We start from the raw sequence: 19,370 nt of genomic DNA, 5'->3' as shown, positions 1-19,370 counted from the left end.
CCGACATAGAGCCTTGCTATCTCTCCCTCTGGTGGCAAATTCTGATGAAGCTGGAAGGAGAGTACTCCACCCCTGCCAAGGGACTACAGTGGCATTCTGATTAAACTTGTACACTTACGGGACACTAATCCAGGTATTTTAGGTCATTAGAAAAAATGTTTGCATACTCATACAACTTATATTAATATTCCAAAAGACATTTAAGTCCATATTCACACAAGAGAAAACTAACAAAGGGAGGGAGGCAGATAGTAATGCGCAAGAGTTCCGAGTCAGTAACCAGTTAATAATTGCTACTTTCTCCTTTTTCAATCTCTGTATGCATTAGGAAAAATTACATCTTCATTTACTGATACCATCCCACCCTCTCTAAATCTGTGAAAACATGCAATATGAGAAAAGAAGCTGCTAACAACAAATTACATTACTCGAAATAGTCCATTCCTTTAGGCAATGTTAAATTTATGTATAGGCGTCACCAGGAACTGAACTGTCATTCAAATCATATTTGCCAGAACAAAATGAAATACAGTAATCAAATGATTTATTTTACAAACACATTCTCAAAGTAAACAAGTTAAAAAGTAATCAAATCTTGATGCTTTTCTAATTATTACTGCATCTACTAACCTGTTTGTGAAGGAACAAAAATTTTAAAAGGGGACTGTCAAAAGAATTCTAAATCTATACTAACCAGTCTTAGTTACATATATTTTTCACTATAGTAAGGTTACTTTGATGTGAGTACATTGTTAAAAATAATATTCCCAGGTCTTTATAATAGATACAATTAATCTCTCTGAAACAAAGGACAGATATGTTTACTGGTTATTTATTTATGAGTGTGTGTTTTTTAAAAGATTTTATTTATCTATTTGACAGAGAGAGAGAGATCAAAAGCAGTCAGAGAAGCAGGCTGGGGGTGTGGGGAAGCAGGCTCCCTGCTGAGCAGAGTCTGATGTGGGGCTCAAACCAGGACCCTGAGATCATGACCTGGGCTGAAGGCAGAGGCTTAACCGAGCCACCCAGGCACCCCATAAGTGTTTTTTTTTTTTTTAAAGAGTAATTTATTTTAAAAGTAAATAAATTTAATTAAAGTATGTATTTTTTAAAAATAAACTTTAAAAGAGAGGGTTTCCACATCTTATATGACACATCAAGCAATTGGACCAACTAACCCTTCCACTGAAGTCAACGAGAAAAATGAAAATTACATAAAAATTTTTAAAAAATCAGTTTGAAGGTACTGGAGAACTAAGAAGATGGTGAGCCCAGGTTCTGGGGCCATTTCTCCTTATGGACATTTGCTGATTTCAAAGCTGGCAGTGAGGTTTGAAGGGCTGAGAAATTGGTTTGTTTTACAGAGGTAGAAAAACAAAAAGTGGAACCCAAGGTCTTTGCTTTGGCCTGGGACCCCAAAACTATAAGTAAAAGTGAACTAGTAAAAGATCAACCCTCCAGGAGACTGCATTACAGCTTGGGTGTGAATCACCTCAGTTATCTAACTTCAGTTGATTCGGATTGCGAGTGTCCCCAGGCACTCTCTATAGGAATATATTATCTTTCTAGGCTTCAAATTATTTCTACATGTGATTTTACAAGCATGATGTCCAGCACGCAGTTGTCCAGCACACAATCAAAAAATAACACTTCTCTATTACAATCCATTCTCCACATTCTAAAGTCTTGCCTATAGAATAAAGCCCCATTTCCTTAATGTGGTAAAGAAGGAAGCAATACTACAGCGATAAGGGAGTATAAAACCAGTTATTATTCTGACTGTATTACTTACTAGCTACGCAACTTTGAACCACTCTGAATCTCTTTGTGCCTCAATTCTTTATTTATGAGTGGAGAATTTATAAACTCCATGGCAATAATAATTCCTAACTAAAGGGTTACTGTGAAGATTAAATTAGTTATTATATATAAAGAACTCTTTATACTGCCTGGCACATAATAAGCATTCAGTAGATGTAATGATTACTGTTTATTGGGTAATCTGGCTCCTACCAATCCCTTCACATAGCCTAGGATCAAATTACTCATAACTACTTATATTAGCCCAAAACATAAAGCTCTTTAATGCATCTGTGCCTTTGTACATATGTTTTTCTCTACCGAGAATGTCCCATCTGGCCCCCACACTTTGTCTATTATACTTCTGCCCATGATGAAATTCACCATGAAGAATTAGTTACTTCTAAAATCATATAGCACTCTTTTCATAATCTAATTACAATACTTATGTGCTGGGTAAAAGAAAAAAAAAAAAAAAACTGTATGCATGCTTCCACCAGTACCAAACTGCTGTATACTGATACGGCCTCCAAATCCTTGGAATTTCCCAAGTGATAGGATTGTCTCCATTATTCATGGGAACTCTGATTGTTCATGCTAATGAGGGGACTCAGGATGGGAGCTGGCCACACCAAAAAGACCAACATGCAATTAAAGGGTTGAGGCTTTGAGCCACAAGAAATCAATCCAAATTCCAGAGAGAGCAGGAGGACTAGAGACAGTTCGACCTTGTGGCCAATGATTCAATCAATCATGCCTATACAACAGAACCCCAACAAAAACTCTGGACACTTGTAGCTCAGGTAAGCTTCCTGGATGATGAGACACATTGGTATGCTGGGAACGTAACATATCCCAAGGACACAGAAGTTGTTTGTGATCCTCCCAGACCTCAATCTATGTGTCTCTTCATTTGGCTGGTCCTGATTTTTAACCTTTATCATGAAACTATAATCATAAGTATAGTGTTTCCTGAGTTCTATGAGTCATTCTAGTGAATTATTGAAACTGAAGGGGGGGTGGGCAGCCCTAAATCTGCAGCCATCTGGTCAGAAGTGTGGGTGGGGCTTGAGGACCTCTGGACTTGCAGCTGGTATCTGAACTATGGGCAGTCCTATGGAGGGCGGTGCACCCAACTATGAAGTTTGACCCAACTCTAGACAGCTGGTGTGTGAATTCATTGCAATGCCTGTACCTTATTCCTTACTATATCTTCCAGGCTTATGACAGTCTCTGGAGCTGAGGAAGTTATCACGTATTTGTTGAGTAATGTATATTATGAAACTGGAATGATTTAAACACTTAGATTCTGAATTTGTAGTATTTTAGGCTTTTAAGTCCAGAGAATGTCATATCCTAATCCTGGCTCCACCATCTATTAGAAGTAAAGCAATTTCTCTGAGCCTCAATTTTCTCAACAATAAAATGGGGATAACAGCACTTCTACCACAAGATCCCTGTGAGAATTAGATGACATATAAACTGCCTAGTACACTGATTAGCATCAAGGGGATACTCAATAAACATCTTTCCATCTCCTTCAAGATAGCTAATAGGAACATTTGCTAATGAAAAGTCACTGGTTCCATCTTCACAGTCATATACTAAAACCCATCCTTACCTTACAAAAGTTTGCTTTAGTATCAAGAAAGCATTGTTAAGAGTGTTAATGGATCACTGTTAATTAATGCAGTCATTACAACTATGAAGAAAACAAATGGAAAGGCCATAAAAACACAATAATGATAGCTGAGGAAAATCTAAATTACTAAAAATTAATGTATGAACCCAGAATCTTACCTAATTATCACAACAAATTATCTTACAATGTAATTATTCATACGACTATTCCATTTTCTATCACCCTTGGATAAAGGGCTATCTGTGGCAACCCCTTAAATAATTTTCAAACAACTCAAAAATTAAATTCTTAAAGTATTTAGAGCAATAGCAATATTACAGACTATGTTTAAGATCCTAAAGAGTCACTGTGAAATATTCCTTCAGAAATACAAGTCCTTGGGTGCCTGGGTGGCTCAGTTGGTTAAGCCACTGCCTTCAGCTCAGGTCACGATCCCAGAGTCCCAGGATCGAGTCCCACATGGGGCTCCCATCTCTGCCGGGAGTCTGCTTCTCCCTCTGACCTTCTCGCCTCTCATGCTCTCTGTCTCTCTCTCTCAAATAAAATCTTTAAAAAAAAAAAAAAAGAAATACAAGTCCTTACATGTCTATCCAAAAAAACAATAGTTCACATTCCTGGTAAATAAAATATTTACAACATAAATAGTAAAAAGAAGAAAGAAATTTTTAAAAATTTGAGGGGAACAATAAGCTTTTATCTATATTCAAAATTTTAACAATGATGGAACACGTAAGCAGTATTACAGAAATAAGAAATATAAGGAATAATTTAATCAGTAACTCTGATCGACAACAAACTTAGTTAAATTGTACCCCAAATCAATATTAAATGATCCGAATATTTCCTATATCTAATATATTTTCTCCTATTCATAAAACATTTTATAATAATTTGTATTGCACAGGGGCGCCTGGGTGGCTCGGTGGGTTAAAGCCTTCTGCCTTCGGCTTGGGTCATGGTCCCAGGGTCCTGGGATCGAGCCCCGCATCGGGCTCTCTGCTCAGCAGGGCAGGACACCTGCTTCCCTTCCTCTCTCTCTGCCTGCCTCTCTGCCTACCTGTGATCCCTGTCTGTCAAATAAATAAATAAAATATTTTTAAAAATAATAATAATTTGTATTGCACAGAAAGGATTTTTAAAACTGATACTGAAAACACTGTAATTTTAAAATTAAGTCTGGGGGCGCCTGGGTGGCCCAGTGGGTTAAAGCCTCTCCCTTCGGCTCAGGTCATGGTCCCAGTGTCCTGGGATCGAGCCCCGCATAGGGCTCTCTGCTCAGGGGGGAGCCTGCTTCCCTTCCTCTCTGCCTGACTCTCTGCCTACTTGTAATCTCTGTCAAATAAATAAATAAAATATTTTTTAAAAATAAAATTAAGTCTGACTACTAACAATAAGTATTGTAAAACAACCAAAACCCAATTCAATATTGAAAGAAACACATTTATTAAATCATTACATAAAGTATACCTTAACCTTTTTTCACAGAATTGGAAATTCTATCATTTCACCAAAATAAAAAGACAACTATAAAAAACATATACATCTGCCTATTATTTCTTTGTTACATAGAGCTCACAATAAGCTACCCACCAGGTATCTCTGAAAACATATTCATATCACTTTAAAAGAATAAACGATATGTGGAAAGAATAAAGGATACTTATCAAGAAATACACGCTTCTGAAAGAGTACTTGTTTATCTTTACTAAATCAAAATTTAGCTGACAGTCACAGTATGCAAACTTGTATTATAACCATCTTAGAATTTAGCCATCAATACCTCTGCTAAATTTATTTTAAACACAGAGCAGTATATATTTAAAATTAATAAATTACAGTTACTGTTCTAAAACTGACTGTAAGTTCACCAATTAAACACTATTACTCACCTAAGAACCGCTATTAAAGGTGCATATATTGAATCTCCATCATAAACATACATATGATCCCAGCTACATTCTGTTGCAAAATGATTGAATCTTAATCTTAACACTGCATTTGGACTGAAAAAAATATTAAAATACATTTAATTAATATGTAACATTCAAAGCAGAGTCTGAAAAATTTTAAGAGTACTGTATTAAAAAACTATTTATAGAAAATTTTGTATACATTCTTAAGTTACCAGTGTGAAAGAGTGATAAAGAGTCTTCTCTAAATTGTAAAAATGAGGGGCGCCTGGCAGACTCAGTCAGAAAAGTATGAGACTCTTGATCTCAGGGTTGTGAGTTCGAGCCCCATGTGGGGTATAGAGATTACTGAAATAAATAAAACTTTAGAATTAAGTGAATTGTAAAAATGACATACAACTTCAAAATCTATTAACAGACTGCATATATAAATCATCATTTTCTAAAAATTTAGTCAACAGTAAATATTCTAGGTCTTGATTAAAGGGAACATTACAGAGATTGTACACATTATTGAAGGCATGTTGAACTGTATACTTAATATGCATTGTATTATAAGCAAATTATACTTGAATAAAGTTTATTTTTAAAATTCAACATTCAAAAAGTAACAAGTCTTATTTCTACACAACGCTTATTAACTAAAGGCCCTAATATGGTCTTGAAATTGTAATAAAAAGGTCTCAATGATATATTAATAAATAAACAAAATGAAAAAAAAGGGGAGAGCACCTGGCTGGTTTAGTCAGTGGAGCATGGAGCTCAAGGTCATGAGTTCAAGCCCCACACTGGACATAAAGGTTATTTAAAAAACAATAAACAAACAAAACACAAAAAATCAAAATGGGACCATAAGTGCTAAGGGAATTAGGAACTTTTAATTTCTAAAAACTTTCTAAAATAACCCCCCCAAAGAAAAACATTTTCCAAATACACTCTTTATAAATCATAAATGATTCAAAAATAACTTGTATCAATTCATTTATGATCTATTCACAGCATGTTTAAATAGATCAATTCAATCTCAAACCCTAATTACTGAAAAATTTTCCTAAAAAGATAATTAACTCTCTCCTACAAAATGTTCTTTTTTTAACACCCTTATAACTAAAATGCGGAATCAAATGAACCAATGGCATAATTTAGCATGAAATATTTTTATACTTTCTATGGCATCTTCAAATTCTATAACAAGATGTTTAAAGCAAGCCAAAAAGTGCCCACTTGATTAACTGCCACACTAACATAACTCAAAAATAAAATATATGTAATGAACTATTATCTCAAGTTAATGGGGTACTATAATTTACATTAAATGTGATATCTAAAAGTTGCAAATCTCATTTTTAAATATCATGAATAATGGCTGAATGAACGATAAGTAACTGAATAAGCTATATACCTATAAAATAATACTGTAATGCTTTAAAACTAAAATGATCTTCTTCTTTATCATTTCAGAATAAAATAATTTAATCCAAATTATATACTTACTAGCCTTCAATTAGCCAAGTGCATTTAGTTTTATATTTATAGTTAATTGGACCATCTGTTAAATATCCAGAAGGCTCTGTTAACCTAGAAAACAAAATCATGAAAATGATTACCTTAAAGTAACTTTAAAACATATAGTAGCATAAGAAAATTAAAAAGACATTTAACCAAAGAAATGGAACGAAGCATTTTCCAATAGGGAGAGTTTACTTACAAATTAGGGAAGCTTTCATATTGCCATATATCTCTCTACAACTCAAAAGAATTTATTTTGGATTTCTCTAAACTTTGACATATTTTGACTGTTTCACTTTGCACAGTGAAAAAACACACTGAGAGATCGAACATTGTACTGATGGGCTTAATGCTTAATGCAAAAATAGATGTAGTTAAATTGCCTCTGTACAAAAATAAGATGGAGGCAAAAAAAGGAAGGTCAAATGACCTTAAAGATGCAGATCAATGAAATAGAGAAATAGTGTATGTACATACCATTCTGAACTTGCAGTGTTAGCTATATTTGCTTTTGGTTTTGGTCTTGGCTTTTTTCAGTTCTCATGTTGTTTATTCTCAAGTAATAAGTTTTTTATCTATTTATTTTGAGTAAACACACAATGTTATATTAGTTTTAGGTGTCCAACTCAGTGTTTAACAGTATGTCCATTATGCTATGTTCACCCCAACTATAGTCACCATCTGTCCCATTATATCACTGTATTTGTTTTCTGCAAACTAGGATTACTGAGGTAGCTGTCACTAGACTTTACTGAGTTTGAGGGCTGCCTGGGTTTTTTTTGTTTGTTTGTTTTTTTAAAGATTTTATTTATTTATTTGACAGAGAGAAATCACAAGAGAGGCAGTCAGAGAGAGAGGAAGGGAAGCAGGCTCTCCGCTGAGCAGAGAGCCCGATGTGGGACTTGATCCCAGGACCCTGAGATCATGACCTGAGCTGAAGGCAGCGGCTTAACCCGCTGAGCCACCCAGGCACCCAAGGGCTGCCTGTTTTTATTATCATTTTCTCTTATCTACTTTATACCTAGTCCAAAAACTCAATCAATTCTAAAAATAGGATAAATTGAGGTTTTATAATTATCTTCCATTTAAAACATAAAAAAGATAATTAGAAAAATTCAGTTTTTAGAATTTAAAAACATTTAAAACAAAATCTCAGTTCTACTTCACTTTGTTCTCCTCAGCTCCGGCCCAATTGTTTTATCCACAGAAAACCCTACTTTAAGTAATTAAGATACCTTCCTATTTCGCCTTTATATATAATATATGCAAGTACATATACACACACACACACACACACACACACACACACAGACACACACACACGGAAACAAACACACAAGGATTAGTCTTTATATATTCACTTATACAGAAACACATACATTATACATAACATACACATATGCACATAGATCTCAGGGTCATTATTTAGTTTTAGATAAATTAAATTTTCCTTATAGACTAGTCTTAAAGTACACTAGAAAAAAAATTTCATTTATCTAAATAATGGTTGACAGAAATGCCAGTCAGTAAGAATGTTATTTGTAAGTCTTTCATAATCCCTGCAGATGATTTTAGGCAATAAATGGGCTAATTCATGCTTGGAAAAGTTTTTTAAGAAAAACTCCAATACTCTCAAATTAATGTAACAATAAATTGAGCATTTTCTATGTGTCAGGACCTATGTAAGCACTATGTGTTACTTCACTTAAAAATCTCTAAACCAGGGACGCCTGGGTGGCTCAGTTGGTTAAGCAGCTGCCTTCAGCTCAGGTCATGATCCCAATGTCCTGGGATCGAGTCCCACATCAGGCTCCTTGCTTCTCCTGCTTCTCCCTCTGCCTCTGCCTGCCACTCTGTCTGCCTGTGCTTGCTCTCTCTCCCTCTCTCTCTCTGACAAATAAATAAATAAATAAAATCTTTAAAAAAAAAAAAATCTCTAAACCAGGGCACCTGGGTGGCTCAGTCAGTTATGCGTCTGCCTTCGGCTCAGGTCATGATCCCAGGGTTCTGGGATTGAGCCCCACATAGGGCTCCCCGCTCAGTGGGGAGCCGGCTTCTCCCTCTCCCTCTGCCACTCCCCCCACCCCCGCTCATGCACACACACTCTCTCGCTAATAAATAAAATCTTCAAAAAATTTATTTTCAAAAACTTCATAAGGAATTAAGTAATTATTAATACTGTATCACAGAAGAGAAAACTGAGGCACAATTTAAAGAACAAGTTAAATAACTTGTCCTGATTTTTTACTTCCAACAATACCAGATAAGATAATTCAGACAAGGGGCACCTGGGTGGCTTAATGGGTTAAGCCTCTGCCTTCGGCTCGGGTAGTGATCTCAGGGTCCTGGGATCCAGTCCCACATCTGGCTCTCTGCTCAGCAGGGAGTCTGTTTCCTCCTCTCTCTCTCTGCCTGCCTCTCTGCCTACTTGTGATCTCTGTCTGTCAAATAAATAAATAAAATCTTTTTAAAAAAAAGATAAATCAGACAAATCCTGCACTGAAAACAACCTTAAAAAGCTAAGTAAATGTTTACAATCTTAAAAGCATCTTATAAGTAACAAAATGTTAAGATCTACCAACCCAAGACCCAGAAGTTGCAAATTCTTTAAGAGGCAGGCATTCAGAGCTGCTTTTGTTCTGGAAAGACTTGCCTATTGAGAAGACAGTATCAAAAAGTTGAGTGCTTTTGGCAGTCTAGGATAGGGAGAGAGATAACAGTTGAAGTCAATGGCCCATGAAAGGTAGGGGCTCAAACAAGATGGCCCTCTGAACTGAGACACAATGACCAGTTATTAGGGTAAGGCTGGACCAGAAGTAAACCAGCCCCTATGTGTACTGAAGCCTAGCTATGAGTCAACTGGACGGCAGAAAACCTCAAGGCTTAGAACTGGCTTAAGGGGTTACTGGAACTGCTAGTACGCCAAAGCTCCTAACAAGATACAAAAAATACTCTCTAAAGAAAGGTAACATTATTCTAGGTCTCAAATTATTTCTGCCAATAATTTCTCAAGTAAAATGTCTAGCATGATTAAAGATACTAGGACATATGAAGATGCAAGACAACAAAATAAGAACAAAGGGACAACAGGAAGAGACCTGAAGATACTTCAGTTACAGAGACTGTCAGACCTGTCCTATAAAATAAATATACTTTACTAAGCTCAAAAAGGCAAAAGACAAGACTTAAAATTTTGGCACTTAGTTAAAAACTGTAAAAGGTAAGAGATATATTTGAAAAAAATAATAAAAGACATACTAATACTGAAAACTACCAAAATCAAAATTGAAAATTTGAGGCACAGGTTTACACTTAAACACAGCACATTTAAACAGAGCTAAAACAGGATGAGGACAGACCCATAAAAAATATCTAACCAAAGCAGGGACTGAGAACTCACTGGGTTTTGGTCACTCCACCAGGTGAAATTCCAACAACCTGAAACTCTAGCTGAGAGCAGGAGAAATAAAAATAGGGAGTGGAAGAACAAAACCTCAGAGAGCAATTATCATCTTATAACACATTACAGAAACAAAGATCATAACAGCTTTGCATAATTTCTATTTTCTTGTTATGTGTATATCTTCTCTCCTCATTTCCACTTTACATACAAGTTGTTGTAAGTTAACTTTACCATTTAGACTTTAGATAATGGCATATTCAGTATGACTGTGACTGAATGTGAAGAGTAATTAATACAACCAATCATAGCTATACTGACTCTTCCAACTGCATACTTCCTCCTTTTGGATGAAGGGTGAGAACTTCACTAGGAAGATGTGTATCTTTAGACAGAAATGTAGTGTTGTTTGATTGCAGGGGAATTCATATATGTTTAGAAAAAATAAAACATTAAAAAGCTGAATAATCAAATAATTGGTAGTGCCAATTATCCATTGCCTGTCACCTCAAAATCCAGTTGGCCTACTCTGTGAAAATGGATCTGGGCCCTGTAAATACTTTTTTGTCAGATGGCCTGATGTTAAAGCTGTCATGCTTTGTCAACAGAGTGCACCGGGGTTACTTAATGATCTCCTGCAGCTTGGCTTCTCCAGGACTAGGCTCCAGGACTAGGCTCCCAACCCAGCTACCAACAGCTCCTCCCAGCACCTCCCCTCGGGAAATTCTGCAGCAGAGTGACTTCAGCGGGACACTGCCCCATGAACAGCATGCCCCATCTTTTAATAAGATAACCATGGCAAGTGCCAAAGGGCAGATATCAAGCATTTTCTGCCAGTGCAACATCACAGCAATGGTACCATTCAGTGGGCCACAGCCATGCCCTCCTGACAAGGTCTGGATCTCAGGCCAGGAGGCCTGGTCTTATACGTAAGTGTTCTAGCTCAACCATAAGGATAGGAGCGGCTGCTCCTTATAGCCACTGTTTCCATGTTGTTTGGAGATCCCTTTACTTCTTACTAGCCAATTTCTCATTAATCCAATCTCTGTTACAATAAAAAATTATTTACATTAAACTTTTCCTGCTGAAAATACTGTGATTCTTTTTTCTGACTACCCCAAACCAATCAATAATAACCAAGGATAGGCAAAATGAAATATGCACACACACACACATACACAAAATGACCAAAATTTAAAAAATAATATCAAATACTGGCAAAGATGTGGAAAAAAAGAGTAGTCATAGGAATAAATCAGTAAAACCTCAAAGAAATTTGGCAATTATGCTGCATAGTTGAAAAGAGACATATCTTTTAAAGTAGCCAACAGTCTTTGTACTACCTACCGTCATATCCTCTCACACCCCCTTACTGTTTCCACACACTAAGCCTGACTTCCTCAGGCAAGCACCTACATCATTGCTGGATTAAGCTCTGGTCGCCCCCTGTGGTAGTGGACTTGATAATATACTTCTTACTGGCGACTTCTGTGTACTACTCTGTCAGTGTCCCAGCATCTCCCAGGTATACCACATGTGCCCAGTGCTCAGTGTGAAAGCAGATACTTCTGCTTCAGGGTGATGGAGGGGAGGGTGGCCAAACTAACAGTTACCACCGGGAATCATATCTTCAGGACAGGATTCTATTGGATCACTCACTGGGAAGATGGTAGACAAAGTGGGAATAACTCCTGGCATGTTACAGCATCACGATGACTAAGACTTCTACTTGAGAGCTGACATGGCATTCCAGGAGAAGGTTATGCACGAACAACAGGCTAATGCAATAGCTCTAATATTTGAGAAGTACAGTAGCAAGGATAATTAGAAGGACTGTGGAATGAGTTGACTGCTATAAAAAGTCACTGATATGCTATAGGAAGAAAATTGTAGCAGAGTCCCTCTATGAGACACCTGCTCAATGAGCAGCTTTTCCCAACAACCTGTAAGACCCAGTTCACCAACCACCAATTTTAGATACAGTGTAAAAGCCAGGGGACTCTAATATTCAAAAAATCTCTGCTCCTGAATCCAAGGGAGGATCAAGCTGAAAAACAGGACCAGGATCAGACTGTGAGAGGAGCAGAATTCTAGAAAAAGTTTAATCCACAGCTGTGACAAAACTTCAGTGCTAAAGATAGTGCCCCTACGAGGAAGTAAAACCCTGATAACTAGGAGGGTGCCATCTGGGTAGATGCACTTGAGAACCTTGAACTCCTATATATTTTTTACACTTTGAGCCTGCAAAAAGTCTTTCAGGAGCCAAAGTCGACAGTGAGAAAAATAAATTCCCACCCTCTTTAGTTGAAAATAGAGCTACCCTATGACCCAGCAATTGCACTACTGTGTATTTACCCTAAAGATACAAACGTAGTGATCCAAAGGGGCACGTGCATCCAAATGTTTATAGTAGCAATGTCCACAACAGCCAAACTATGGAAAGAACCTAGATGTCCATCAACAGATGAATGGATAAAGAAGATGTGGTATATATATATAATGGAATACTATGCAGCCATCGAAAGAAATGAAATCTTGCCATTTGTGACAATGTGGATGGAACTAGAGGGTATTATGCTTAGCGAAATAAGTCAATCGGAGAAAGACAACTATCCTATGATCTCCCTGAAATGAGGAAGTGGAGCTGCAACTTGGGGAGGCTGGGGGGTAGGAAAAGAATAAATGAAACAAGATGAGATCGGGAGGAAGACAAACCATCTGATACTCTTAATCTCACAAAACAAACTGAGGGTTGCTGGGGGGAGGGGGGTCGGGAGAGGGTGGTGGGTTTATGGACATTGGGGAGGGTATGTGCTATGGTGAGTGCTGTGAAGTGTGTTAACCTGGCGATTCATAGATCTGTACCCTTGGGTCTAAAAATACATTATATGTTTATTTAAAAAAATTTTTTAATTTAAAAAAAAATTTTTTATAAAAAATTGACATTTTAGATGAAAGGAATGGTTCTTTAAATAGTACAACTCAATGAAACCAACAGAAGAAATGAAAATTATGAATAATCCATCATGCAAAAATCTTAAACAAAATATAATCAAATTTAATCTAGTACTTTATAAAAAGAATATATATAACAGTATTCTGACTGAGGTATGTATAAAGACTTGGAGGCTCAGGAAATAGCATTCCTCTGTTGGGGGACTACAACTCATTCAGTGAATCAATTGGGAATGTCTAATGATGAGACTATAGGGAAATCCAGATGACAGTGGTTACAAGAATGGAGAAGATAGATTCAATGGTTACTCGGAGTGGTTCAAGGAAGGAACCATAAATTTAATTGCATTAACCCTTTGAGCAATTTAAACTTACCTAAAATTTTTACATTTAATTCACGAAATCATCCTATGTCTAGCATAAAACCCCTTAAGAGCAAAAAAAAGCAGTTATACAGAAGGCATTCCTTAAAAACTTTGAAAGGCAAATACCAGCAACACTCCTGCATGAGGCAAAAGCTCACAATGGAAGCAAACAATAGATACACCACACGCCTGGGAGGAAAATCTGGGGAGAGATTCTTTGAAGAATTAGGGTACTGAAAAACTATCCAGTATGTGAGCCCATACAGGGGAACACAGGGAGCCACATGCATTCCCAGGGAAGATTGCATGCTCACAAAAGACCTGAAAGTTAACCTCTGGTTAACTTTTAGACTGAAAGCAAAAAGGAAATTAAGGCTAAGGTAGAGTCATAAACAACCTAGCTATGCAACTGTAGGAGTGCCCTGAAAGAGTCAGTCTGCAAAGACTAGAGAGTTATTCGTTTTTCCTTGGCTCCAGGCATTCAAGGAAATCGATCTCAAAACACTAGCTGACCACAAGCTAAAAGAACAGAGACTTTAGAGACCATATGCAATATAGAATACAGGCATTACAAAAGTTGTTTAGAAAAATCATGAACTACAACCCACATATGCAAAAAAAAAAAAAAAAAAAACAAAAAACAAAAAACCTAAAGAGGGAGAAACTTCTAATCCTAGCCTTATCACATCACAAAAATTAACTAAAATTACCAAGCAGGCAAAAAAACAAAGTATGGCCCATCTGCAGAGGTTGTCAGAAACTGTCCCCACAGAAACACAGACACTGAACTTGCCACTTCTAATGTTGCTTCTACAATGTATTCTAAGTTTCAAACAAATAATGAATTTTTTATTGTGGCACTCCTGTTCATGAATTGAGAGCCATATTGACATGTTAATCTAGATCACAGCTCCACAATCTACTGGCCCATTGCCTGTTTGTGTAAATGAGGATTTACTGGAATTCTCCTACACACATTTGTTTATACATGTCTAAGATTGCTAACACACTACAAGAGCAGAGTTGAGCAGTGGCTACAGAGACCATCAGGCCTGCAAAGTCTAAAATATGTATTAACTGGCATTTTATAGAAAAAGTTTGCCAATCCCTGTCCAGACGCATGTCACATGCCTATGTCTTCAAAGGTCTCATCTAGCTAAAACTGCCCAGTCTAGAGTCCATGATCAAATAAACACACTGGACTGTTAAGAAACCCAGCACAAACATTAAATAAAACTAAAACTAAATCAATTATATTGTTCTCTATCCTTGGTATGAATACAAAATTTGATTAAAACACATAAAAATGAGAAAAAAATCAGTAGTTTAAATGGTACAAAGTCTCTAAGATAATAAATCTTATTTATCAAAAAATACAGTTTTGGTATGCCTGGGTGGCTCAGTCAGTTAAGCATCTGCCTTCGGCTCAGGTCATGATCCTAGGGTCCTAGGGTCAAGTCCCACATCAGGCTCCCTGCCTGATTTCCCTCTGCCTGCTGCTCCCCCTGTTGTATACACTCTCTCTCTGACAAATAAATACATAAAATCTTTTTTAAAAATACATGGTTTTAGTGCTCACAATAACTACTCAAGGAATAGCTGAATCCATTTGGGGAATCTTTATGCAGAGTCACCTTTGCAATCCATCCTCATAAGGAAGTCTTTTTTAAAAGAATGTTTTTAATTAAAATATTGTTTAACAGTTTATACATTTAAACAAAGTAAAGAGTACCTAAAGATTATATTCATTGGTATTAACTATTCTTTTTCCTTTCTGCACAGTCATTATTGTATTACACTGTTGAGCTTGCATTTCTTCTTTTTCCTTCACAGAGCACTGTGTATCCTCCACTTCTAAGTATGCCTTCTCCATCCATCCAACTCCTAATAAAAATTTAAGTGACCTCACCTGCTAGAGCAGTAAGTAGTCTTCAAACCTTAATTACACGCTCCCTTGTCAGTAAAAGTTTTTATTACATAACTCAAATATATGTATATTTACCTGTAAATATACACGTACTATTTAAAATATTGTGCACTAGGGGCCCCTGGGTGGCTCAGTCAGTTAAGTGTCTGGCTCTTGATTTCAGCTCAGTTCTTGATCTCAGCGTCCTGAGTTCAAGCACCACATTGGCCTCCACGCTGAGTGGGAATGGAGCCTACTTTTAAAAATTAAATTAAATTAAATATTATGTACTATAAAGTATAAATTTTAAAAATCAAAATTAAAAATAACATTACTAGAAATCCTAATATTTTCTTCCCACATTCCAATAAGTCATCTTAGGTACCATCCCACTTAACACTAATTGGAACGAATCATATCCTGGCCAAATAGGTATTACCCCATGTAAGTACACTAACCAAGCTGACTACAGTAGCTGACTGGCACCAGAACACACTAACAAAAATTCCTCTATTGACTGGCCTCAGTGGTAGCAAATAGTATGTGCTCTCACATCTAGTGGAAGAGGAAGGAGCTGTTTATACCACACCCTTTGCATGATTTGAGGCGAAAAATAATTGACTACTAGTGGACTGCCACTGGAAGACCATTACCATTTCTCCTCCAGCAAATCAAACCTTCCTTTAAAATACTGCATTCCCACTGCATATATTTCCCAATCTCAACCAGGCTTCAAATAATTGCCAAGACCAAACAGTGCCTTCAGGATAGATGTTACTAAGACCAGTATCAAAAAAGATTTCAGCATTTTAACCTTTTACCTGCTGTGTGTCAATACTTAACTGTGCATAAGTTATATTGGAATTGATAGCAGCCAATCGGGTACTCAGCAGTCTTTCGTGCATATATTTGAACATCAGATTGTTGGACAAATATTATAATTAGGCATTTACTTCAAGATTTCTGGACGTGTTAAATATGCTTACTGTAAAGCTGACTTCATACTGAGTAAAGAAGCTACAGGCATAGGGTTGAAGAAATTAAGTCATCAGGCAAGATACTTCATTTTGAAGAGATTTGATTCAGTTGTACTTATCTATTTTTTACTGATTGTTAGAAAGAATATATTATTCACTCCTAATATTTCCACGGGGAAGGATTTTAATTAGAGTGACACTCTTCGCCTCTCTGCCCGTATCTCACTCCTTCCTTCTTCCTCAATGGAGAAGGGGTGGCTTCTGATTGGTAAGGAGAAAAAAAACGGGGTGCTGAAAGCTGCACCAACTCGAGGCTGAGGGAATGCATTACGCTTACTTTCTTCCAAGCACTGTAAGAGCCCTGCCCAGAAACATAGACCAGCAGTTGCTTACCTCTGGCTGCAGGTAAATTTAATTTTGAAGTGAAATATTAGATAGCCCATTATGGCCACACATGAAAGAAAGTCATGTTCTCCAGAGGCGCGTGGGTGGCTCAGTCAGTTAAGCATCCAACTCTTGGTTTTGGCTCAGGTCTTGATCTCAGGGTTATGAGATGGAGCCCTGTAGCAGGTTTTACACTCAGCACAGAGTCTGCTTAAGACTTTCTCTCCCTTGGCTCCTCCCCACCATGTGCACATGTGCACTCTCTCTCTCTCTCAAATAAATAAATCTTTAAATTAAAAAAAAATCATCATCTCCATATTAGCACCCATAAACCTGATATTTTAACCATTAATGATCTGACTTCAGAGCCTATTTCTCAACTAATTCTGAACTCAAAAATTCTAATAATTATATTCCCAAATATGAGGATTCTAGCCTATTAAGCATTTTTTTCCTCAGCATTGCCTTAAGTCACTGAGATGACTATACAACCCAAGCAATTTTTTTAGTCATACAGTCTTCCCCATGGTATCCTTCTTCTCAAATTCATCTACCATCTAATAATAAATAAGGACAACCTTTTTCACTTCTGGCTAAACTGACTTCTCATCTACTAATCATTTTTAAACCTTAAGCTGTCTGTATTTTTCCTATTCACTTTTAGGTGCTATATGGTTCAGCTGTTTTAAAGGTATAATCATTACCTTTGGCTCAAGTAGTATTTCAGAATGAAATGAATGGTATGAATAGTATCCTGTGGATCAAATAGGGCTAAATAGATCAGATAGCTAAAATGTCAAAGCATCTTCAAGAATCCAAATATTAATTAGTAAACTTATGCCAACCATTCAGTGTTAATTCCCATCATTCATGGCAGACCAAAGAGAGGAAGGAGAGGGAAGTAAACAAAGCATGATAAAAAACTAAACTCACAAATCATCCTGCATTATTACTGCTGTTAAAAATAATAAAACTCAATTCACCACCATGCTTAAGGAAGTAATTTAATTTAATTTTCTGGTTAACTAAACAATATGATTAACTGAAACTCAAGAATACCTTTTTTCAATGACTTGTTGCTTAATGTGTTCCTGAATTTGTTTCTTTTTAGTGCTTTGTTAACAAATTGCCACAAACATATAAGCTTTAAACAACATACCTTTATTATTTCACAGTTCTATAAGTCAGAAGTCCCTGTGGACTCAGATGAGCACGAGGTGAGCTAGACTCTTATCTAGAACCTTTTGAAAAGAATCCACTTCTAGGGGCACCTGGGTGGCTCAGCGGGTTAAAGCCTTTGCCTTCAGCTCAGGTCATGATCCCAGGATCCTGGGATCGAGCCCCGCATCCGGCTCTCTGCTTGGCTGGGAGCCTGCTTCCTCTTCTCTCTCTCTCTCTGCCTGCCTCTCTGCCTACTTGTGATCTCTAGCTGTCAAATAAATAAATCTTTAAAAAAAAAAAAAGAATCCACTTCTAAACCCATTCAGCTTGTTGACAGAATTTAGTTCCTTGAGGTTATAGGGCTGAGAGTCTCATTTCCTTGACAACTATTGGTCAAGGGATGCTCTCAGCTCCAGAGGCCACTCTCCAATCCTTTCCAAATGTTCCCCACCGTCTTCAAACCAGCAATGATATGTCAAATTCTCTTTGCACCTCCAGTCTTCGACTTCCCCTTCTACTAGCAACCTGAGAAAACTGCTTTTAAAGGGCTCATGTGACTTGATTAAGTCTACTCAAATAATCTCCCTTCAGCCATATAACATAACTATGACAGTAACACCAGGGGACAAAGGTCAAGAGGGTCTTCTTAAAATTATCCTTATCACACTTACTATATTACTAAGTTTCTGGAGCTAATGTGTTTTCATAACTCAGGATAGTTAAATACCTCAGGAACATCATTATGAAAGTTAATTTTCATATATCTAAAGTATAAGATTAGTTTGATTTTATACTACCTATATAAAATACCCTGTAAATTATTTTTTTAAGTCACAGATAAAAATTTACTTATAGGGAGCCTGGGTGGCTCAGTGGGTTCAAGCCTCTGCCTTCAGCTCAGGTCATGATCCCGGGTCTTGGGATTGAGTCCCACATGGGGCTCTCTGCTCAGCAGGGAGCCTGCTTCCGCCTCTCTCTCTCTCTGCCTGCCTTTCTGCCTACTTGTGATCTCTGTCTGTCAAATAAATAAAATCTTTAAAAATAAAGAAATAAATAAAATTTTTTAAAAAACTTACTTATATAGTTTGACTTTCTCCCTAAGTAGACTACAGAAAAAATATATACACATAGTCATTCACTGATTCGGATATATTTATTGAATGGGGCAATATTCCTGGCATGGGGGATAAGAACAGTGAACTTCAAAAGATCTCTAAAGAGTAGATTAGTGGCAATCCAGTGCTAAGGAGTAGGGAAGAAAATAGAAAGTGACTGCTCAGGTTATTTTATGGAATAACAAAATGTTTTAAAGGTATGGTTATAGTTTCACAACTGTAATTATTTAAAAACCAATAAATCGT

General features: G+C 36.8%; 1 protein-coding gene across 1 annotated transcript in view; it reads right to left on the bottom strand.

Moving 5' to 3' along the window:
- The window catches only part of ATRNL1 (attractin like 1), an 836,623-nt gene that overhangs the window by 800,633 nt on the left and 16,620 nt on the right, over positions 1-19,370 (bottom strand). The window contains exons 2-3 of the mRNA XM_046027294.1: positions 6,847-6,930; positions 5,332-5,445 (exon numbers count right to left, since the gene is read on the bottom strand). Of these exons, the coding sequence (XP_045883250.1) occupies positions 5,332-5,445; positions 6,847-6,930 (198 nt within the window). The remainder of the gene's footprint in view (positions 1-5,331; positions 5,446-6,846; positions 6,931-19,370) is intronic.

Source organism: Meles meles, chromosome 13, assembly GCF_922984935.1.
Source record: "Meles meles chromosome 13, mMelMel3.1 paternal haplotype, whole genome shotgun sequence".
Taxonomy (NCBI): Eukaryota; Metazoa; Chordata; class Mammalia; order Carnivora; family Mustelidae; genus Meles; species Meles meles.
This window is presented reverse-complemented; position numbering and strand designations above follow the sequence as displayed.